At 39.1% G+C, this 22512-nt stretch overlaps 1 protein-coding gene across 1 annotated transcript in view; it reads left to right on the top strand.

The window, feature by feature from the left end:
* The window catches only part of CUNH14orf39 (chromosome unknown C14orf39 homolog), a 46516-nt gene that overhangs the window by 368 nt on the left and 23636 nt on the right, over positions 1-22512 (top strand). Inside the window, exons 2-5 of the mRNA XM_067555183.1 lie at positions 7860-7949; positions 15636-15854; positions 17859-17979; positions 20066-20160. Of these exons, the coding sequence (XP_067411284.1) occupies positions 7860-7949; positions 15636-15854; positions 17859-17979; positions 20066-20160 (525 nt within the window). The remainder of the gene's footprint in view (positions 1-7859; positions 7950-15635; positions 15855-17858; positions 17980-20065; positions 20161-22512) is intronic.

The following is a 22512-nucleotide window of genomic DNA, read 5'->3' as shown; positions in this document are numbered from 1 at the left end:
GATGCTCCGAGAATCCTCTATGGATATCTCCAGGAATCTTTCATGTAGGTACTCTGCAATCCTTTGCAGAAAGTTTCTGGGGAGGGCAGCTTTATTTCTTCTGCCCCGGTAGGACACTTTTCCCCACCAGTCTGCTATTAAATGAGCAGGCATCATTGTGGAACACAGCATAGCAGCATAAGGGCCAGGCCTGTACCCTGATGCTTGCAGCAAATCTTCTCTTTCTGCCTGCGTTACCCTCAGGAGACTGATATCAGACATGGTCTCCTAGGGAAGATGGCCCAAGTTTACAGTAACCCACCAATATAGTCATTGCGTGTTATTTCCCTGCTGTGGATGGTGTCCTGGGCCCCAACACAGACAATTCCTAGCCATGATATTGTTGGCATGGATGTTAGGGGTCCAGGAACGGTTACCCATGTTTTCTCCAGTGGCACTTCACCCATATCCTCCTCCAATCCTTTGACCACCTCCTCCCAAACTGGTCTTTGGAATGGTAAAGGGGAGCCCAATGATCCTTCTCCTTGGTTAAGTGTGGATTGGGGAATTTAGTGCTTAGAAGACTTCCCTATAATGGATGCAAGCACCTCTGACTTGCCATGGCTGGAACGCTACTCCGACCCGTGCAATGGGTACTGATTAGTATGTGGGTCTGGCTTTGCCTTGTGAATATGCAAGGAAGTTCTTTTTACATTGTAACGTATTTTCGTCCATGGGGCCAGCTAACAATGGCAACTTCGTGCTTTGCTTGCTTTACAGTGGACAGCTCAGCCTTCACCCCCAGCTTCTACTCCTGCAGCACGCATTTCCCAGATTAGAAAGCAAAAAAACCAACAAGTTGGGATGACATGTTCAATGAACTAATGAACCCTTCCGTGGCTGCTGACACAGAGCTCAGAGCTTGGAGGATGTCATTGTCAGAAAAACTAAACATGGATATGGAAAACAGAAAATCAGCACAGGAACAGGAGTGTGCAACACAACAGGAGATGTTGCGTATTATGAGGGATCAGTCTGACATACTGAGGCGTCTGGTAGAGCTCCAGGAAGAGCAGTGGCAGGACAGACTCCCTCTGCAGGCCCTCCAAAACACTCAACCAACAAGCTGTTTCTTACCAGCTCCCACTCCCAAGTGCTCTAGGAAGAGGTTGAGCAGGGTGCAATATGTGCTTCTCTCCATGCTGGTGGAGGGGAGCAGAAAGAGGCGACAGCTCCTTTAAGAACTGGGAATGTGCGTGCTTTGCAGTTTTAACAGTCACACTTTGCTCTGGATCCCCTAACAGCCTTATGAGAATGTTAAATTATTTTCCTTTCCCTCCACTGTAACGGGTCACCAATAAAACTGTATTGCTTTAAAAAAATAACTCCTTATTCATTGAGAGCTTGAGGATTGTCGATGGGGAAAGAATGGGAAGGAACTGATGGTGCGAAGGTGGGGGATGGGAAGGAAAGGCACAGCACTGACAGAGATGTACATTACTGCGGTTCATTGCAAAAATGGTTTTCCAATGCTTCCCTGAAGTGCAGCACTCTGCAGATGGCTTAGCGTAGCACTGGAATCTGGCTGCTCAAAATTTGTGGCCAGCCTATCAGCCTCCATTACCCAACACTGTGGGAACTTTCCCCCCTCTGTTTCCCACACATTATGGAGCACACAGCAGGCAGAGATAACTGTTGGAATGTTGCTTTCACTGAGGTCTAACCTAGTGAGCAAACTGCGCCATCTTGCCTTTAAGCGGCCAAATGCACATTCCACCACCATTCTGCGCTTGCTGAGCCTATTATTGAAACGCTCCTTCTTGCTGTCCAGGTGCCCAGTGTAGGGCTTCATTAGTTAGGAGAGCAAGATGGAGGCAGGATCCCCCAGGATCAATATTGGCAATATTTATTTTTTGGTCAGGGAAGAAAGTGCCCACCTGCATCTTTTTTAACAGACCTGAGTTCCTAAAGATGCGTGTGTCATGCACCTTTCCAGACCACCCCACACTGATGTCAGTGAAACGTCCCCTGGGATCCACAACGGCCTGCAACACCACTGAGAAGTATCCCTTTTGGTTTATGTACTCTGTGGCAAGGTGGTCCTGCCACAGTTTGGGAACCTCATTGCGGCAAACCCATCCACTATGTCCTGCACGTTTCCCAAAGTCACTGCCCTTCTTAGCAGAAGTCTATTACTTGCATCACAGCAGCTCCCATGGTGGATTTACTGATTCTGAATTGATTCCCAACTGACTGGTAGCAGTCTGGGGTTGCTAGCTTTCACAAAGTGATGGCCACTTGCTTCTCCACTGTCAGAGCAGGTCTCAAGCGAGTATTCAGGGCTGGAGACAGCTCTGCGCAAAGTTCAGTGAAAGTGGCCTTTCCCATATGAAAGTTCTGCAGCCACAGATCATCATCCCACACCTTCATAACGATGCGATCCCACCAGTCTGTGCTTGTTTCCCGGGGCCAGCACTGGCACTCCACTGACTGAAGATGTTGCGTGACATCTTGCAGCCTTGAAAATACTGCAGGATAAATTGTGAGCTACTTGTGATGCTCACAATTATAGTGCACAGCTGAATGGGCTCCATGCCTCTCCGGCTATGGCGTGCGCGTGGCAGAGACGGATTTGGAAAAATGGCGTGAAAAAACATTCATCTGTTTGTTCTGGACAAGAAGGGGAGGATTATCGATGCAAGCGCAGCAGGGGGGGATGCAAACCACTGACTCAATGCACGTGGTGTGATCACATTCCTCTGATTTCTGCAGCTTGGTGGGTGAAGGTCGATTTAAATTAAATCGACTTCACTCCTCAGTGTAGACATACCCCTAGTGCTTCTTTTCCCAGTTACAATGTCCTGGTTTAGCTCCTATGTAACCCAATTAATGTTTTATGAAAAACATCTTGTTTTTTCATTAATATTTTATAATTAAATAAAATGTTTGAATAAAAAAATATATAACATATATTTGAAAGACTTTTGATAGTAGAAAACTTAGACTTTAATTTCAGCCTGTGAATGAAAAGTGTAAGTAAAAAGAGAAGTGATAGTTCTTGTTATGTCTATTAGGAAAGAATAAGTTAGCACTAGAACTATTTAAAAGCCTAGAGAGGAAAGGGAAAGAGTGGCGTCATTGGTGACTGGAGAAAGGGAAGTGGCTACTTGCTAGATTTTTCAAGAAGATAGTCTCTACATTTGCATCCAAATACCATAAGCATATTGAAATTTGCATTGAGTATGAGAAGACTTTGAACCCAACACTGGATTCCTTTTACACAAGGGAGACTAGAGAAAAGGCTTCTGAGGTCTTTGACAGATTACAGGCTGATGACACCTATTGTCACTGTGACAAGGTGGTTTAGGTCGAGAGGCCCCTGCTGGAGGCCTTAGGATCTTGCCACACCTGTCCCAGGAAAGGAGCAGTAGAGGAGTTCTCCAAGCAGCTGAGTAGCTGCAGGGGAATCAGCCAATCACACAGGCTGCAGTGATCAGCCAATCAGGGCCTAGGAGGGCCATATAAAAAGAAGCTGCAGTGCAAACCAGAGTTAGTTCCTTGCTGGAGCCAGAGAAGTGCAGATGGTGCTCCTGGCTGGTCAAAGGGAACTACAGCACCATGGAGAGCTTAGTGCTGGCAGGGGCTGGGGGAGTGAGAAAGCTCCTGGCTGGCTGCTGGGCCTGAACACAGAAGAGCCCTGAGCTAAGGGTGAAACATTGATGAAGACTGGGGCTGTGACGAAGTGGCCCAGGGAACTGAAAGCAATTTTGTTAAAAGGACATGGTGGTGTGTGGCTGCTGTTCTTAGGGTCCTTGATTGGGACCCAGAGTAGTGGGTGGGCCTGGGTTCTCCCCATAGGCCATTAAGGAAGTGGCCTACAATTGACAGAAACCATAGGATGAAACCATTGCCTCCAGGGAGAAAGCCCTGGTTACCATTGGCGGGACTGGTTAAAGACTGCTGATACATGTTCTGACCAGAAGGGGTACTTGCAAGAGGTGGGTGCAATGCCATTACTGCCACAATTTCTGTGGATAGCTATCTTGGTCTAATTAATAGCAAAGAACTGGAACCATACAAGGAGAAAAATTAGAAAAACTAGGGAACTTTTCCATTACCTAGCCACTATGACTGATCACAGTCATAGTGAGCCTTGAACCAGAAGAAGACAATGAAACATGGCTGCTGGAAGCTAATCCTGATCTTCCTCCTTCTCTTCTAGCATTTAAATTTGAAAATCCAGATATCTATCTCAAATTTTTGTTTAAGAAGAAGAGTGTGGGTCATGGTGTGTTGCATCAGTATGGTGGAAATTGGTGGAAATAAAAACATAGAAGACAAGACAGATTAATTCAGAATTTCACCAGTTTTTAAAAATCTCTACTCTCATCCTTTTGGTTAACTGACAATCAAATGTGTTTTTAGCACATTTGGATTGGTTTGGTTGAAACTTCATAATAGGCTAAATGATGAAAAAGCAAATAAATATGGTAACAGGATAGTAGTATTTAAGGGCAGATATGAAAATGATAGGCCTGGCTTGTTATATTGGTGACTTGAATATTGTGTACCTGTGTTTTACGTACAGAATTGCAAACTCTTCACTTTGAACAAGGTGTCTTTTTTTTAATATCTGAGGAATAAATATGCTTGCACAATGAATCCCATAATTTTGTGTTTCTTTAATAAAAGCTTCTTAATTTTTTTAATGTTTGTTTTTCTCCAGAAGAAAAGCAGGGTATTTTGGTTTTGTTTTGTTTTTTAATGGAGGAAAGTGACAGCAATGTCTGTGTTCAAGTGGATTTTTTTTGGTGTACCATCAGTCTCGGCTTTTTAAAAACTTGGCCCTTTTTTAATGTGGCTTTTTGCCCAATTTGCAATACATGCAGTGAATTACAATTTTGTAATTACATTTTTAGTCATAAATAGTATCAAACATGTATGCCATTAATACTAAATTGTCTGAATAGCTATTGCATTTTTCATTCACTTTTTGTTTGCAATTTTAATGCTGTGGTAAATGTTATTTATATCTTGTGTCTTCTCAGCACCTGGAATATATTATTTCTTATTCAAGGTTTTTGCACTCTTGTCCAGCAAATTAAATGTCAGGTCTTTGTTCTTTAAATATTTGTCTCCTTGCTAGCAATTACACGAAATCAACCATTATTGAAGTCACTATTTTGGTAACAGTCATACAACTAACTATTTTTCAGGTTTTGGTTATATCCTCCATTTTTAATGTTATTTATATAGTGACATATTTGTATATGACTATGTACACAGTACATGAGTTTCTGCCAGGTAACAGGACCTTGATCCAAAGCACAGTACAGGAGTTTCTGCCAAGTAACAGGACCTTGATCCAAAGATCTTACAGCAGAAGCAGGAACAATACAGTACAATACAAATTCATGGAATAGATGGATATTACTGGGTTTTTTTGGAAGAGGCAGGGATCTTGATATATGGGTGGTGGTCAGAATAAAATAATCTAATTTACTGATTATATTCCTTGATCTAATATTTTTACAATTAGTGAATGATTAGCACAGAAAAAAATGAAGATGTCAAAAATATTTTAAAATAATTAATTTGTGATTTTTACAGACTATCAACAGGGACAAGTTTACTCTGCTGTTCTGGAGCCACAGAGCTTGCTGCAGAATCTACTCCTGCTGCAGAATTGTGTAGCAGAGTATCAGCTTTTATTTCAGAAAATAAGTTTCTAAAACTTTCTGTTTGTGAAGAAAATTTTTATTATGAGAATGTAAACTGATGCATTGCTGTTTTTCTTTGTCTGCAAGCAGAGCATGAATCAATACCTATTTGTGATGTGAACTGCCCCATTTATGTTAGTAGGGTGTTATATCGGAAATCTAATTACAATGACATCATTGCTCAGTGTTAACTACTGCATAATGAATGTTTCAGTTGCAACATCAAACTGATATTCTGATCTCAGAATTTCAGACCAATCCCTATGACTTTCTAAAGCGCCAAATGCCACAAAAACTTCCTACAAGATTTCCAAAACATCCAGATTCATCCCTGAGAACTTTCACAATGCAGTTGTGCATTTTCAAGTCAAAATTCTGCATCATGTTTAAAACTGAAGATGTAGGGGCAATGTAAAAATATGAATAATAAAGTATGCAAATATCCTAACCAAAGGTGCCCATCTGTTAATTTGATGGTCTCAGTCCCATTAACCAATGAGAGTGCTCACATCTCAAAAATCAGAGTTACAGTTGGTGCCATTGTTTGTAGCCTTAAGAGAAGCCAGAGGTTCAATGGGCATATGGATTGAACTCTCTGCTTACTCCTACAGGTGGTTTTTTCAGGTCATGTTTGAGGCTTAGCAAGGTTTGAGACCCGAGGTTTCCTTGCCATCATCCATGTTGTACCTTTCTATGGGTAGATTTTATTTATGCAGGTTTATGAAGATGCATCTAACCCATGCTCTTGAGAACTTAATTGTCTTGATTGTCTTAATTCTTTGATAAAGGTAGTGGAGATCAGTGAATTATTTTAGATGGTACAGACAAGTAGTCTGTTTTAATATTTCTTTGGAAAAAGTAACTAGGAGCTAGATTCACAAAGGCAACAGTGTCCAACATTTAGGCACCACTCACGTTCACAAAATCACTGTTCAGTTGCCACCTACTCCTGTAGGCACTTAAATCCCCATAAGTGCCTAAGATTCTGCTTCTGGAAATGCACAATGCCACCTAAGTCCTGACATTGCTGAGTGGGTGGGTGACTTACCTCATGCTTGAGTTCTGGCAGGATTCTCAGAATAGGCGTTCTCTATCCTATGTCACCCGACCCAGTAAGTGTGCTCTGAGCAAGCCTAACCTGCACAAAAGACAGCTGGGAATTTGGGGGGCAGGTGGTGTGTGTGTCCACATCAGAATACCCAACAGCTAGAGCACTCACCTAGAATGTGGGAGACAAGGTTTGAATCCGCACTCTGCTTGATTTAGTTTAGGGGCTTGAACCCAGGTCATCTACCTCTTATATGCTTGCTCTAACCACAGGCTATTGGCTATTCTTGGGTGGAGATCCCTCAATCTTTTCTGTTGAAGCTGTTCTACCTTGTGTACATTGGAGCAGAGACTTGAACCTGACATCCCCTTACAGGGGAGTGCCCTAACCCCTGGGCTATTGGCTATAATGAGGGTGGTCTATCTCTTCCTCCTCCTCCTCCCCCTCTCCATCTAAGACAGGTCAGCCATAACTCCAGGAGAGGGTTCATGGCTGAAAATCCTGAGCAGAGATAGGTGCCTCCCTCTGGCCTGTCAGTCAGGCATCTAAGGCCTAGATCAATGGGAGTTAGGCACCTAAGGCTCTTTGCAGATCTGGGCCCTAAATCCTGGCTTTTTCCTCTGCATTTTGCTCCTGGCTAACTTAAGTGATTCTGTGCTCAGCTTGGTAGTTTCTATGAATCCCTTTCTTAGGGATCCCCATGTATTGTATGGGAAGCCTGGATGCCTAACTCAGAGCTGTGAATTCCACTGGTTAGCAGGCTTCTAGGAGTTAGTGTTGTGATGCCTAAGTCCCCTTTGTTAATGTAGCCCTATGTTTTCTTTAAAAAGTGAAACTCATCAAACAGCAATCATTGGCTGGTCTTCTAAACCATATATATGCTTTTGGACTCACAGCTGTAAAAGCTTAGCAAAAACACTTTTCTGTATATGAAAACCTTTTCTCTACAGAAAACATCTAGGCTTGATTTTCAAAAAATTAGATGAATAATCCATATGAATTAGCCTCTGTTAAATGGATTGATTTTATTAATCTTGTTGATGTATTTAATTCTGAAATGCCTTTTAATTAATTAAAAAAATCATTAATATACTTTTAAACTTGTGCCATAGCTGGAAACCAACGTATGTCGTTCTTAGCAAGCATGAAGAATATTTGAATAACCAACTCAAAAACTGCCAAGAAACTACAGAAAGTGACAAGTATGTATGAGAGTTTGAGATTGTTTTATGTTAAGAACAATTTCAAGCAACAATATTTAAGAAGTACTCTAGCGGTTAAGAATAGAAGTCTGCAAACAGCATTGGAAGGGAGCTATCATTTTTTAATTGACACTTAATTTTCAGGACAATAACAAATGTCTTAATAATTGAAAGAGTATTCATTAGAGATATATGAATTCACGCATATTCAGAACGTTCAGGCTTCTTCTAATTTTGGGATGTATTTTATCCTTATGTTTGTGCAGCACTCCAGTTGATGTGAATACACAAAAAATAAGGGCCAAATATGGCTCTTCATTAGAAATGACTCCAAATCCCCACTGCTGGAATTTTTCAGACCCTTGAAATGTATACAATGTAGGGAAAAAATCCTCTTTGAAATAGAGACCAATAACATTTCAGGTTTGGCAGGAATATGTGGTAAAAACCAGCGAGTACTAACGAGAAACAATGTAAATAATGTTAGTCTGATGCCTTCCATGACTTATCTGTCACCACTATGATGTATTTCTAAGTACACTGCAGTGTCAGTATTTTTAGGATAATAATGAAGTAGTTCAAGAAGTCTTTTTGAAAAACATTCAGTTTTCATATTGTTAATGAGATGCATCTTGTGATTGAAACCAGTGAACTGGAGCTTTACATGAAGACAATGATAAATACAGGTACTAAAATAATTTTCTGCTTCACTTTTCTGCTTCATTTCATTATCTATTGGGTAGTCAAATCAAATTTTGTGCACTTCGGCACTATATTCTTCAGAGTACCCAAAGAGCATGCCAAATTGAAAATTGTCCTGAAGATCAGGAGATGTAGGTCAGGAAGGCCATTTCTGATGCCGCCTTAAAGTTTGTTGGGTATGACATCCTGGTCATTCGTAACTATGCATACTGTTAAATGAGTAGTGTTCCACATAGATGTCACCTTCTGTTAATAGAGCAGGGTTAACCTTCTGAAGCAAAACATTATGTAGCTGCATAAAACAATTTCTATGTGATGAACACCACTTAAAGAAGTCTTTGAAGATTCTGGTCAAAATTTTACAAACCTGGGTGCCCTAAAGTCAAACTCCTGAATCTATATTTGGGCACTTAAATAGAACTGGACTTCTTTTTCAAGGTGCTTATCGCTTTCAGTTACCCTTGAGTATCAGTAGGAGCTGAGGTTGCTTAGCAACCCAGAAAATCAGGTCAAATCTATTTACTGCCTAACTACAGATTTAGGAGCCTAAGTTTAGGTACTCAAGTTTGAAAATTTTGGCCTCAGTTCATATGTTGTTGTAAGTATGCTTTTAGAGTCTATGATTGCAGAAATAACATGATGTGCCTGATAGCCTTTAATTAACTCAGCTAGCAGCTTATCTGTCTTGTTACTATTCACAACTGTGTATTTGGTGAAAAATAAGTCCAAATTGGCTTTCTGTGAGTTTTTGATTAAGCCGATTTAGCTTTCACTAATTTAAAATGACAAGGCAGAGAAGCATTACTTTTAAATTGCTTCTTTAGTTGATTAGTTTCAATTCTAATATAAAAGTGGTGGATTTAATTTATTTTTCTGAGTCAAATTATAAGGTCTGTGACTATTTGTAAATTATAAAATAAATGTAATAGATTCAATAAGTATTCTTTAAAAGTGGTCAGCAATTTAAAAAAATGTTCCATTTATAGCTATATGAGATGAATGTTTCAGAGCAGCAAGATGGGCATTCAAATTCAAAGAAAAAACTTGTAAAGAAAAATAAGCACATTTAAAACTTAGGGTTGAATGCCCCACTTAGCCTGGCTGTTGGGGGCATTCATAGAATCATAGAATATTAGAGTTGGAAGGGACCTCAGGAGGTCATCTAGTCCAACCCCCTGCTCAAAGCAGGACTAACCTCAGCTATATCATCCCAGCCAGGGCTTTGTCAAGCCTCAGCTTAAAAACCTCTAAAGAAGGAGATTCCACCACCTCCCTAGGTAACCCATCCCAGTGCTTCAGCACCCTGCTAGTGAAAAACTTTTTCCTAATGTCTAACCTAGACCTCCCCAACTGCAACTTGAGACCATTGCTCCTTGTTCTGTCATCTGCCACCACCGAGAACAGCCTAGCCCCATCCTCCCTGGAACCCCCTTTCAGGTAGTTAAAGGCTGCTATCAAATCCCCCTCATTCTTCTCTTTTGCAGACTAAACAATCCCAGTTTCCTTAGCCTCTCCTTATAAGTCCTCCAGCCCCCTAATCATTTTTGTTGCCCTCCACTGGACTCTCTCCAACTTGTCTACATCCTTTTTGTAGTGGGGGGCCCAAAACTGGATACATATTGGTAGAATTGGAGGAAATTAAAAAAAAAGACAGCTAGATCAGTTTGCATTTTCAGTTATTAGAAAGCAAACATTTAATTGGGCTCATAACGTGAAGGCTGTCCGTTCTAAAAAATGTTGCATTTTAAGACAGTGTCTCTAATAGTGTTGTTGTCTGTATAAGTAATTTTGGAACTGAAAAAATAGTCTGAAAATTAGTGATAAAAGCAGGAAAGAAAGAACAATTATAGAAATGTAGGGGCAAAAAGGAACTTTGAAGGGTCATCAAGTCCAGCCCCTTGTGCTGAGGCAGGACCATGTCTGTCTAAACTTGTTTTTAAAAACCTTCAGTGGTGGGGATTCCACAAGCTCTGTTGGAAGCTTATTCCAGAGCTTAACTGTCCTGATAGTTAAAAAGTTTTTCCTGCTATCTAAACTAAATCTCCCTTGCTGCAAATTAAGCCCATTGTTTCTTGTTCTGCCTATAGTGGACACAGAAAACAATTGATCCCTGTTCTCTTTATAACAAGCCGTAACGTATTTTGAAGACTGTCATACATATAACTTTAAGGTTTTCTATGGATCCAGTCTGTTCCCATTGAAGTTAAATGGGTGTTTTTCACTGACTTCAGTGGGAGCAGTATCATGCACTAAATGGCAGCCTTTAAATAACTGAGCCTGAGAATTTGGATTATTTCATAAGGAATATTAAAAACTATGTCAGTTTCTCAAGGTTACTGGGGATATACTTCCATAAATATTCGTTTGACTGGTGGCATTCTGGGAAATGTAGTCTTCTAAGGTTTTGTGAGGATGGCTGAGTATTCTGCCATTATTTTCAGTAGCTTGCAATTCAGCATTCTGAGTTATCCAAAATCTTTTTATTTTTATTTTTATTGGTAATTTAGAAAAATATTTGTGGGAATAAATAATTGGCTTGTCAACAACTTCTTTTGTTCTGTTACGGTCATCTTTATTTTTACTGGCATCTATTATAGTAAACAGAAATAGTGTTTAATATTATTTGTAATATTATTGATGTATGTTTTCCAATATCCATTTTCTAACTGTCACATGCAGCAAATCTGGGACAGAGCCCAGAAACACTCAATGAATCGAAAATGTGTTTATAACCCAGATTCAAAACCATTCATGCACAAAAGGGAGGACTTAATGATCTATATATCAGATTTGGAATACTTAGACTCCCTAGATTCACAAAATTGAATCCTGGGAGGATTGATTTATAGCTTTAGACTTCGACTCATAGACTTTAAGATCAGAAGGGAACATCATGATCATCTAGTTTGACCTCCTGCACCTTTACACTAGTTTAAACCTTTAAGTGACGTGTACCCCATGCTGCAGAGGAAGGCAAAAAATCCCCAGGGTCTCTGCCAATCTGACCCGGGAGAAAATTCCTTTTCAACCCCAAATATGGTAATCAGTTTGACCCTGAGCATGTGGGCAAGACCCACCAGCCGGACACCTGGGAAAGAATTCTCTGAAGTAACTCAGAGCCCTCCCCATCACCATCCATTGGAGATATTTGCTGCAAGCAGTTGCAGATCGGTATATGCTATTGTAGGCTGTCTCATCAAACCATCCCCTCCATAAATTTATCAAGCTCAGTCTTGAAGCCAGTTAGGTTTTTTGCCCCCACTGCTCCCCTTGGAAGGCTGTTCCAGAACTTCAATCCTCTGATGGTTAGAAACCTATGTCTAATTTCAAGCCTAAACTTGTTGATGGCCAGTTTATATCCATTTGTTCTTGGGTTACCTCTCTGATGTATTTATATAAAGCAATCATATCTCCTCTTAGCCTTCTTTTGGCTAGGCAAAATAGCCAAGCTCTTTGAGTCCATGGATCATCCTAGTAGCCCTTCTCTGCACCTGTTCCAGTGTGAATTCATTTTTCTTAAACATGGGAGACCAGAATTGCACACAGTATTCCAGATGCAGTCTCACCAGTGCCTTGTATAATGGTACTAACACTTCCCTGCCTTTACTGGAAATACCTTGTCTGATGCTTCCTAGGATTACATTAGCCTTTTTCACAGCTGCATCACATTGGTGGCTCATAGTCATCCTGTGATCAACCAATACACCCAGGTCTTTCTACTCTTCGGTTTCTTCCAGTTGATACATATTCAGCTTATCACAAAAATTCTTGTTAGTCTCTAAATGCATGACCTTGCACTTTTCACTGTTAAATTTCATCCTATTTCTATTGCTCTAGTTTACAAGGTTGTCCAGATCATCTTGTATGAAATCCTGATCCTCCTCTGTATTGGCAATACCTCCCAACTTTGTCATCCGCAGTTTTTATTAGCAAACCCCCTACTTTTTGTGCCAAGGTCAGAATAAAAATGTTAAATAATATTGGTCCATGACTAATCCCTGAGGAACTCCATTAATAACCTCCCTCCAGCCTGATAGTTCACTTTTCATTATGACTCATTGTAGTCTCCCCTTTAACCATTTCCTTATCCACCTTTCAAGTCTCATATTAATCCCCATCTTCTCCAATTTAACTAATAATTTCCCTTGTGGAACTGTATCAAATGCCTTAATGAAGTAGATCTAATCCTTCTGGATTTCATTTCCTTTGTCTAAAAATCTTCTCAAAGAAGGACATCAGATTGGTATGGCACGATTTACCTTTGCAAAACCATCTTGTATTTTATCCCAATTACTGTTCACCTCTATGTCCTTAACTACTTTCCCTTTCACAATTTTTTCGAAGACCTTGTATACAGTTGAGGTCAAACTATCAGACCTGTAATTTCCTGGATCACTTTTTTCCCTTTCTTAAAATTAGGAAATGTATTAGCAATTCTTCAGTCATGGGGTATGTTTACAGATTCATTTAAAGTCCTTGCTATTGGGTTTGCAAATTCATGTGCCAGTTCCTGTAGTATTCTTGGGTGGAGATTATCTGGGCCCTCTGATTTAGTCCCATTAAGAAGTTTGAGTTTGACTTCCACTTCAGATGTGATCATTTCTATCTCCATATCCTCATTCCCATTAGCCATCCTGCCAATACCTCTAAACTCTTCATTAGCCTTATTAAAAACTGAGGCAAAGTATTTGTTTAGATGTTGGGCCATGCCTAGATTATCTTTAATCTACCCCATCCTCAGTGATTAGCAGCCCCACTTCTTCTTTCCTTGTTTTCTTTTTATTTGTATGGTTACAGAACCTTTTACTATTGATTTTAATTCCCTTTGCAAGATCCAACTCTGCTTGGCTTTTTGGCAGTTCTCACTTTATCTCTACAGTTTCTGACCTCCAAGAGGTAGCCTTCCTAGCTGATCCATCCCATCTTCCATTCCTTGTAGGATTTCTGCTTTAAGCAAACAAATAAATTGTGTTCCTGGCAGTTTAATGTGTGTGCATTTTTTAGATGTGACCTTAATTTAAAATTGAAGTATTGCTTTTTCTCATTGAATTATAGAGATCCTATAGTGCTCTTTATCAGAGAAGTGGTTTGCAAGAGAGATCAGTTTGGGATGAAATGTGCTTGTAAATGAAAAATATTACTGCATATTCTACACAATGCAAAGTGTGGCTTGATAGTGGTTTTGTTCATGGGGACAGGTGGGTGTCTGGTTTCATTTAATAGTGGCACAAAACTTTGGTTTATAAAATAACTAATGGTTAATTTACATGTGTATTAATCATTTTATATGCCAGAAGTCACCTCTATATAAATGCTGCACAGGTTTATATACTGGATAGAACTTTCCTCAGAGAATTACCTGTTCTCAGAAACCTTCTCACTCAAATCTCTGATTTTAGAATAGTGTATTTTAATATCAAACAATTCTGTGATAATCCTCTCTCAGTGTATTGTCACTAACAAACTCTGGGCAAATACTATATGCCTCAGCAATGGAAAGTGTGAAAATATGCTGTATGTCTTTCTTTTCAGTGATGAGGGATAGTGAATATCAATTTGAAAATAGATGCATTTCTTTGCATTCAGAGTAGCTGTTTTGCTTCTTCGTAATTTTCAAATATAGGCAAAAATGTGGAAGCATTGTTAACACTGCATCTAATACTGCTTTTTACTACACAGATTTTTGAAGGTCTTACTAGTTAAAATCTTATCTTTGTAACAATAGGAACTTCCCACTGTAGGCCCACTACTTGTATTATTTGTGTGTGGTATTAAGAAACTACAAGTAGTTCTTAGCATGAAAAATTACTTTTGGAAATTGTCTGTAATGCTTTAGATATGTTCAGCCAAATTATTGACAAACATAAGATTCATGCCAATGAAACATTTGGAGATATGATCTGTCAGTAGCATTCTATCCTATAAATAACTTGAATGGATGAGGAAACAGACCCAAGTTAGTCATTTGCAACATGGTTTACTTTTATTGATCTAACACAGGATGATTAACTTTCTATGCAATGTTTCTTTTCTTTCCTGTGTTTTCCAAAGATATTGATCACTTTAGTGCTTTTTGTGCTGAATTGCTTCCAATGACATGTTTTCCATATTGTGTTTATTTTCTTCTGTAGTAATGTCTACAGAAGCATTCCCAAACATTGTTGGTTTAAATTTAGAAAATGAAGTAATCGTTTTTTAATGTGGCCTTCTATTGATGCTACATATTTTTTTAATTTTGGGGATTTGTATTTAGATGATTTCAGTGGAGTTATGCCAGCATAGAAATGATTTAGGGGTCAATTCTGCAAAGTGGTTAGTGTTCTGGCCTTATCCAGCGAAATGTTTAAGCAACGTGAATAGTCCTATTGAATGAGACTAATATGTGTGCTTACAGACTTATGTGGATCAGGTCCAGAGAGCTCAGCACCTCTCAAGAGAGTTGTTAAACCAGTAATGAATTAGGCCCCTGTTTGTTAACATAGAAAGCTGAGAAGCACTTAAGGAATCTGGGCCAAGTTATCTTTTGGTGTAAATTAGAACAGCTCCATTGAAATCAGTAGAACTGTGCCAATTTATACCAGCAGAGAATTCGGCCTGCTGTGTATTGTATGTTAATCCATATAAAAAAATGGAACCATCTTAATGCTGCAAAACTGTTTTTGAACTTGGTTTATTCTGCATCACTTTCAGAACAATGAGAACTAATTGCTTTTCATTTCACAACTGTGTACTCTGTTTTTTACTGTATAGTCTTCCATAAAAATAATTGAAAGGGAATAATTACAGCCAAATAAGGTTATACTAATCATAACCTGCCCTTTTTCAACAAAGTAACAGATCTAATTGAGTTGATTTTTAATGTACCGGTAATTAACTTCTTTCTTAAGGATTGATAACTTTATGTGAAAAGTTAAATGACTTGCAGTACACTGATGCAAGAAATATTCTGCATCAAAATCTTATTCCACTTTGTTGTTTTAACAGGAAAATGTATCAGGATTACATGAATCAGTTTAAAGAGACTTTGAAGCAACACCAAGCAAAATATTCAGAAAGTGCGCTTGCACAGGAGTATTATATGAAAAAAAAAGATATTGAAGAAATTCGGGATAGAGTTCTGAAACATTCTGAACAATTTAAATTGAAGGAAGCTACCCTTCTGGATATTTTAGGTACCAATATTACAACAGTAATACCAGCAAGGCCCAATTTACCTAATAATAATTTATAGTGCATTGCACATTCAAAGCATTGTACAAACATTAACTAATTAATCTTCACAGGTAAGTATTATTTTCTCCATTACACAAAAAGGGGAACCGTCAGTAGCAAAACCTGGATTAGAGCACAGGACTTTTGAGTGCAAATCCTTCCAGGCCACACTGCCAGTGTGTGTCCTATGGCTTGTGATAACAGGTCCTTCGAGTATTACATGACATTTGCACTGGAGGCTTCTTTTACTATTTTAAAACATTTTCGAACATTTATTTTTATTCTGTTCCTAGTATTGTTGTTATGCTACACGTCTGTATTATGTTGCTTTTTCTGCACAGCATTTTAGTACAAAAGCAAAGTGCTTCACCAGCCGATTAATATTATATGTTGCCTTTGCAAAGAATATGAGATTAGTGAATGAGCAACCTAAAATGCAACTTTATTTTTTCAGAGCCGGCTCCTTTTAGGTCACTTTCTGATTGGGCGTTACAGATGTATCCATGACATATTCTGTATATTTACTGGCTTGTGGGTAGGAAAGTTTATATTTGGCTCTTTCATTATCTTTGTAGCCTTGAATGTGACGATAGCCACAAGAAATTACTGTCATTAAATTACAGCTTTACACTTAGACATTATTTCTGCAGGAGTTTTTGCTCAAGGGAAAATTGAGGGCCAAATAATACCCTCCAGTGGATTTTCCCATGGGAGGGGCTCCTGGAGGAAGAAAATTGAGGTTACTTTCTTGAAGTTTCTATCAAAATGTTCCATTAGAGAAGGGTGGGGCTTTGGTACATCAGGGAAGAATATGGAGGTTTAGTCACCAAACCTTGATTCAAGAGTCTGCTGGGGCTGTCTGCACATATGTCATGTGCCTCTGCACTGGCTCCAGGGCACCCTGAAGCAACTTCACCTCCCAGCTGCATAACTACATTGGAGCTGTACTTACAAGGTAACCTCCACAGCTGCTTGGGGAAGGAAATGCTCTTCTCCAACCCACCAGGGTTCCGTGGAACATCACTGTCTGTCCAGTATGGATCTGGAATCCTTCAGGGCTCCAAGACATAAGTGTGTGCGTGCACACATGTAGGAAACAATGCTGTGTAGTTGGCTGGACCCTTCTTCCTACTTCTTATTGGCTAAATGCTGCCATTTCTTACAGGTTCACACCCCCTTTTCATTACAGTGTCAGTTACATGCACCCAATTAAGGAAACATCTGGCCCTCAGAACTTGCTCAGACAAAACTCCCATTGGCTTTAAAGAGAGTTTTCTTAAGGAGTGAATAAAAACGCTGGGCCAGATCCTTACCTGAGCGACACTCAGAGGGGTTGCCCTTGCATGAATCTCCCCATTTCTGCACATTCTGGGAGTTCAGCCAACACTTCAACACCCCCCAGCACCTGGGCATGGCAGAACTCTTTCTGTATATCCACTGTCTGCACTGAGGTTATAAAGGTGTGATTGGGTGGGCTGGAACGCCATGGACCTTATCCGGAAAAGGGAATACAGTCCTAGATACTTCTAGTGCAGAATCACTTACTGGGACCAGCAGGGAGTCCCTATTCGTGCAGCTCCAGTGAGTTCAATACTAAGGTGGAGTCACATGACCTGCACGTAGATGACCCTGGTCTCCTTGGTTCTGCAGCCTTGTAGGTGGCCCTTTCACCCTTTTCTGTAAGGGGTCACGCTCCACTCCCCTGACAGACAATGTGGGAAAATCTCCCAAAAGAGATCCTCATTAAGATTTCCTCCCACAAATCTCTCTTCAGCAGGTTTCAACAACGCAGGGGACAATCAGTCCTGAGTAAAGGACTTCAGCATATGACCCAATGGGAGTTTTGCCCCTTATAGGTATATAGGTATAATTTCATAGATTGTGTACATAGAAACTTTTTCAGTATAATATACATGCAGATATAATAGTTTAATGTCTGTATTCTTTGACATGACTGTATATCATACATGCTATACTGATTCTTTAACATAAAAGTGCTTATCTGAGGAAAAAAACTCAAGAAGTCCTCAAACATGCTGCAGTTTTTACCCAGAACACTTTTGAACTAGAGAAGGAAGCTGATGAAGTAGAAATGAAAATCAATTATTTCAAACAGGTAACATTGTATAATATTTAATTATATACAATTATATTTTATGCATGGATATACACTAATATGTCACTGTATCTTTCCAAATTGATAAAAATGTATTGTGTTTCCTAGCACCAGACACACAGGATGACTCCAGAATTAGTAGTTACTGTATTGTTTCTGCTGCATTATAAGTATTCTACAGTATTTAGGGAAGGGGGAAATGTGACTCCATGAATTTATGGACTTTTGAGGATTGCCTTATATTGATCTCAGCTTACACCATTATTTCCCTCAAGGCACTGTGTCCTGTTGACCTCCCTTCCATCTGTAGAGGGCTGCCAGTGTCATTCCTAAATGAGCCACACTGCTCCCAGATCCTGCTGGCATTTTAGATGTTGCAAGTTAACGAATGTGAATATGAATGCATTGTACCTTAATATGATGCTCATTGTCAGAGTGGCATACAATCCTGTCCTTTTTTGAATAGATGTAATGCTAGATAATTTTCTGTCTCAGATAAGCCTAATCTCCACATCTTGTGCCTTTGCACCAGGGTTGAGCATAGTCCCATTGGGTAGCAGAAACACTGCTCTCAGCTAGGACCACAAAAGTACAATCTTCCCAACAGGGTGTGTGTAAGGACAGAGCCATAGCCCCACACTCCTACCACACTGCTCAACTGAGTTGTCCTGGTGTGGAGGAAGGCACACTATACACCAGTCAGAAGGAGGTACAGCTGCTGCTCCAGAATGCACTGCCCAGGAGGCATTTTGGCTAACTTAGCCAAAATTCCTTCTATTGCTCTGTGGCCCCTCTATCTCCCTAGAGTGTGGGCAATGTTTAGCTCACTGTCAGTGGCATTCCATTCAGAATACTTTTAGCAAAATAAGTTATATACTGCATGGGAATTTGGAATTCCTTAGTTGCCTGGGAAATTTTCTCCAATCCAGGATCTCTTGGTGATGTCTCCCTTAACAATTTATCCTGAGTTCTTCCTGAAGACTCCTGAAACTTTAGAAGCTGGGGAATTAGTCTCCAACCTGAGTATAGCATTATGTAGTTGATGCCGTGTTGGAATTATTGTACTATGTTTATGCATGTTAACCAAATAAGAATTAAACGTTAATGGCTTTTTAATTCATACTCTTACAGTTCCACTATGAAAAAGTTTGCTCTGGGACATTGTTAAAATGATTTTTAGGGCTGAACTTTTGTGGTACTTTAGTCATGTTATAGATTGCGAACTGGCAGGTGCCTACAATAAATTGTTGGAGAGAGGTATTTGGACATTGACCAAATCCACTCTAGGTTGGGCTTTTATCTTGGTGAGCTTTTAGAAGAAGTGGTGATCTGGAAGTTTTGAAATATTGCTGAGCAACAGTGAGCTTACATTTACCTTAGAGAAGACCTAGAGAGAAGGTGTGCGAACTGGAAAACAGACAAAAAGGATCAGATCATCTAACGCATACTCATCTCTTTCTAAATATGGAAAATGTGGGAAGACAGATTATTCTGTCATGTGAAGATTTAGCATTAGGGCAGATATTTTTGTTTTATCTGATATTGGTTTTATGTCTTCTGCATATATTAGTCCCATTCTTTATAAATTGCTTTTCTTTTGATATATTACTATTGATTTGCTACTTGTCGGCTTGCTGTAGATAGATAAAGGATTTAGAAGGGGAACAGTATGTAGCCTAAATTGACCCATCATTTAAACATACTTTATTGTATCAGAGGCATAAAAATGATCAAGAAGCTGCACTGCACTTATATAAACTAAGAGACAGTCCTGATCCCATTAAAGCCAATGGCAAAAATCAGCTCAAAATTGCACTAGGAACAGGATCAGTCCCTATTATTTGTATTATGATATATTTGTATTTGTATTATGATAGTGCCTAAGGACCCCAATTAGATAACATGATCTCACAGTGCAAGGCTCTGTACAAACATCTAAGAAAATGGCTTAGGAACGGTAATATTGTAATAATTAAAGAGACCATCTAAAGAGCTTCTTTCTGTGAATGGATTTAGCAGCTACATCTGTGGCAGGCAGTTAATATTTTTCAACTTTAACATTTATTTTGTTCATTAATTTTTTAAGCAGTTTGAAAGGAGTACAGAAGATCAGAGTCATTCGAAAATTATTGAAGGAAAAAGTAAAAAAAATCTAGAGAAAAGGAAGGAGTTTAAAGAAAGGTAAACTTCTAAACTCAGTTCTATAGTCAGTGGATAAGTGTGATGGGGCAAAGCCTGGAACCCTGTATAAAGCTTGGGATCTCTGTGGCACTAGAATTTTCCCTCAGTCCTGTACAGAGAACCAGATCAGCTTCTCCACAGTGGCTACAACAGCCCATGAGTCATAGTTGTAGCTATAGGCATAGTTTGACTTCTATAGTTGAGAGGGCAGCTCTAGTCAGGCCAAGAGGATCATGCATGGTGGGGCAAATGCTGCACCTGTCTGAGGCTTGCAGTTTGGGGGGGCAACACTCTATAGCCCCTGAAACTAAGCCCATGGTTGTGGTTATGACAGCTGCACCTCTCCCAGCACAAAAGGGTTTGATTATTTAATAAAGTTTCACATATATTGGGTTTTTGTAAAAGTTGGGAAAAACTTTGATTTTAAATAGCTGAATCTGTCTGGAGACATCTTATTCAAATCTTTGAAGTGTTGGTCTTTGATTCGCACTACCACTGCTTATAGATTTATGTATACATCTTGCAGCTATTGAATATTGCTGCAATGACTGTGCAATCAGAAGTAACATCCACATCATCTTTACTATGCAAAAAGAGTTGTAAATATTTGGTGCATAACTAACAAGACAGGTTTTATAGGCTTCCAAATGTCATCTGTGATCAATTCATTTTTTGAGCCACTTAAGAAATCTAACCCCTAATTTAATTCTTAAAAACATGCATGATTGAAAGTTGCGTAGACAGGATTAATGGCTTAGTAAATTAGCCAGTGGTCATTTACAATTGAGACTTAGTTTAATTTCAGCTCATTTACAACTGACTGAAAATCATTCAGAGCCAGTCTGAGCTTATATGAGACCCCCGGCGAGTACTAAAATGGGTCCTTAACACCTTATACAAAATTGCAAAACTCTATTTGCATAGCTCCAACTATGTCTGACGGACTTGGCCTGATCACTGCACTCTAAATCTTGCTTTGCATTATGATCTCCTTGTAAAATAAACATAATATAATTTTAAAAGCTTTTAAATGAGAGTTTATTAGACTATAAATGGAAGCATTTATCATTTTACTATCCTTGAAATCTCTTCCAGAAATCCCCACTCATTGAAGTCCCTGTTTATATCCTATCACAGATTCGGGATGTGTTCACATGTTTAATTTCAGATGGTTTGGACATGTACATCAGTTACATCTGTCTCTTTTTTTTTTTTTGGTAAGACTTCAGAAATAAAAAGAAGCAAGAAAGGCTAACAGTAGTCAAGACTAAATAAGAATGAACTGAAACTCTAGGTGGGATTTAAAAAAAAAACGTAGGCTCCAGATCCGCCGAAGTATTTAGCTGCGTAACTCTGTTTCATTTAAGTGTGAGTTAGGTATCTAAACACCTTTGAAGACCTGGGACTAAGTGACTTAGGAGCGCAGATCCCTTTGATTTTCAAAAGGACGTGTTCTCCCAAGTTACTCAGTCTGTTTTAAAAATCTCTTTTAAAAATGTTATTACGTAGAAAGGTTGAAGTCTTAAAAAATGACACTGATATATGTAGTGTTCATGCTCTAGGTTTTCCAGACATGTTTGAGAGACAAAGTGCACAATTCTGTTTCGCAGTTTGATTAGAGATTTTAATTTCCCCTTTGAGTATCTAAAATATTTGTTTTCCAAATAAGAAATTTTTGCCAAAGCTGTCTGTAAAGCCCCGTTCTGTGGATGGTAATTGGAATTCTTCCATCTTCTCCAGATCATGAGTGATTAGATTTCATTTACTAAAGGAAAAAGTTCATAATATGTTCCAGAATAAAAATATTCATAAGGGCTAGTCTGTACTATGAAATTTAGAACATGACCCTGAAGAGTCAGTCAGGTTAATTAATACAGTGCCAACCATGAAAGAGCACAGTCTCCATAAATGAGGACAAGTCATGTTCAGCATCATGCAGCTAGTCCTGGTTAAAAATGACTGAACACAACTTGTCTTTGTCTATGCTGATTGCAAAGTCATGATTAGCATTGTGTTAATGAGAATTTTCAAGGTTGTGTTCTAACACAATAAATATTGTAGTGAAGTCAAGGCCATGTTCACTGTTGTCACACAGCTTCATGAAGCTAGGATTAAGAAATTACTGCAGTGGACAGGAGATTTTATTTTGGCTTTAGAGCCTCTACTTTTTCCATCTGAAGTGCACCTCGGCAAAAAAACAAAAGAATTATCTGTTTTGCAATTATGATGAAGATAAAGATTTCTTATCTACTCAGATGACTAATAACAATATAGCTGAAGTAGATACTGAAGACAAATTATCTTTTTTGTTGGTACTGAAATTTTGAACATTTTGTGCTTCAGTCTGTAGTT

This window comes from Emydura macquarii, unplaced genomic scaffold (assembly GCF_026122565.2).
Source record: "Emydura macquarii macquarii isolate MOO-44397 ecotype Brisbane River unplaced genomic scaffold, CSIRO-AGI_Emac_v2 contig_1551, whole genome shotgun sequence".
Lineage (NCBI taxonomy): Eukaryota > Metazoa > Chordata > Testudines > Chelidae > Emydura > Emydura macquarii.
This window is presented reverse-complemented; position numbering and strand designations above follow the sequence as displayed.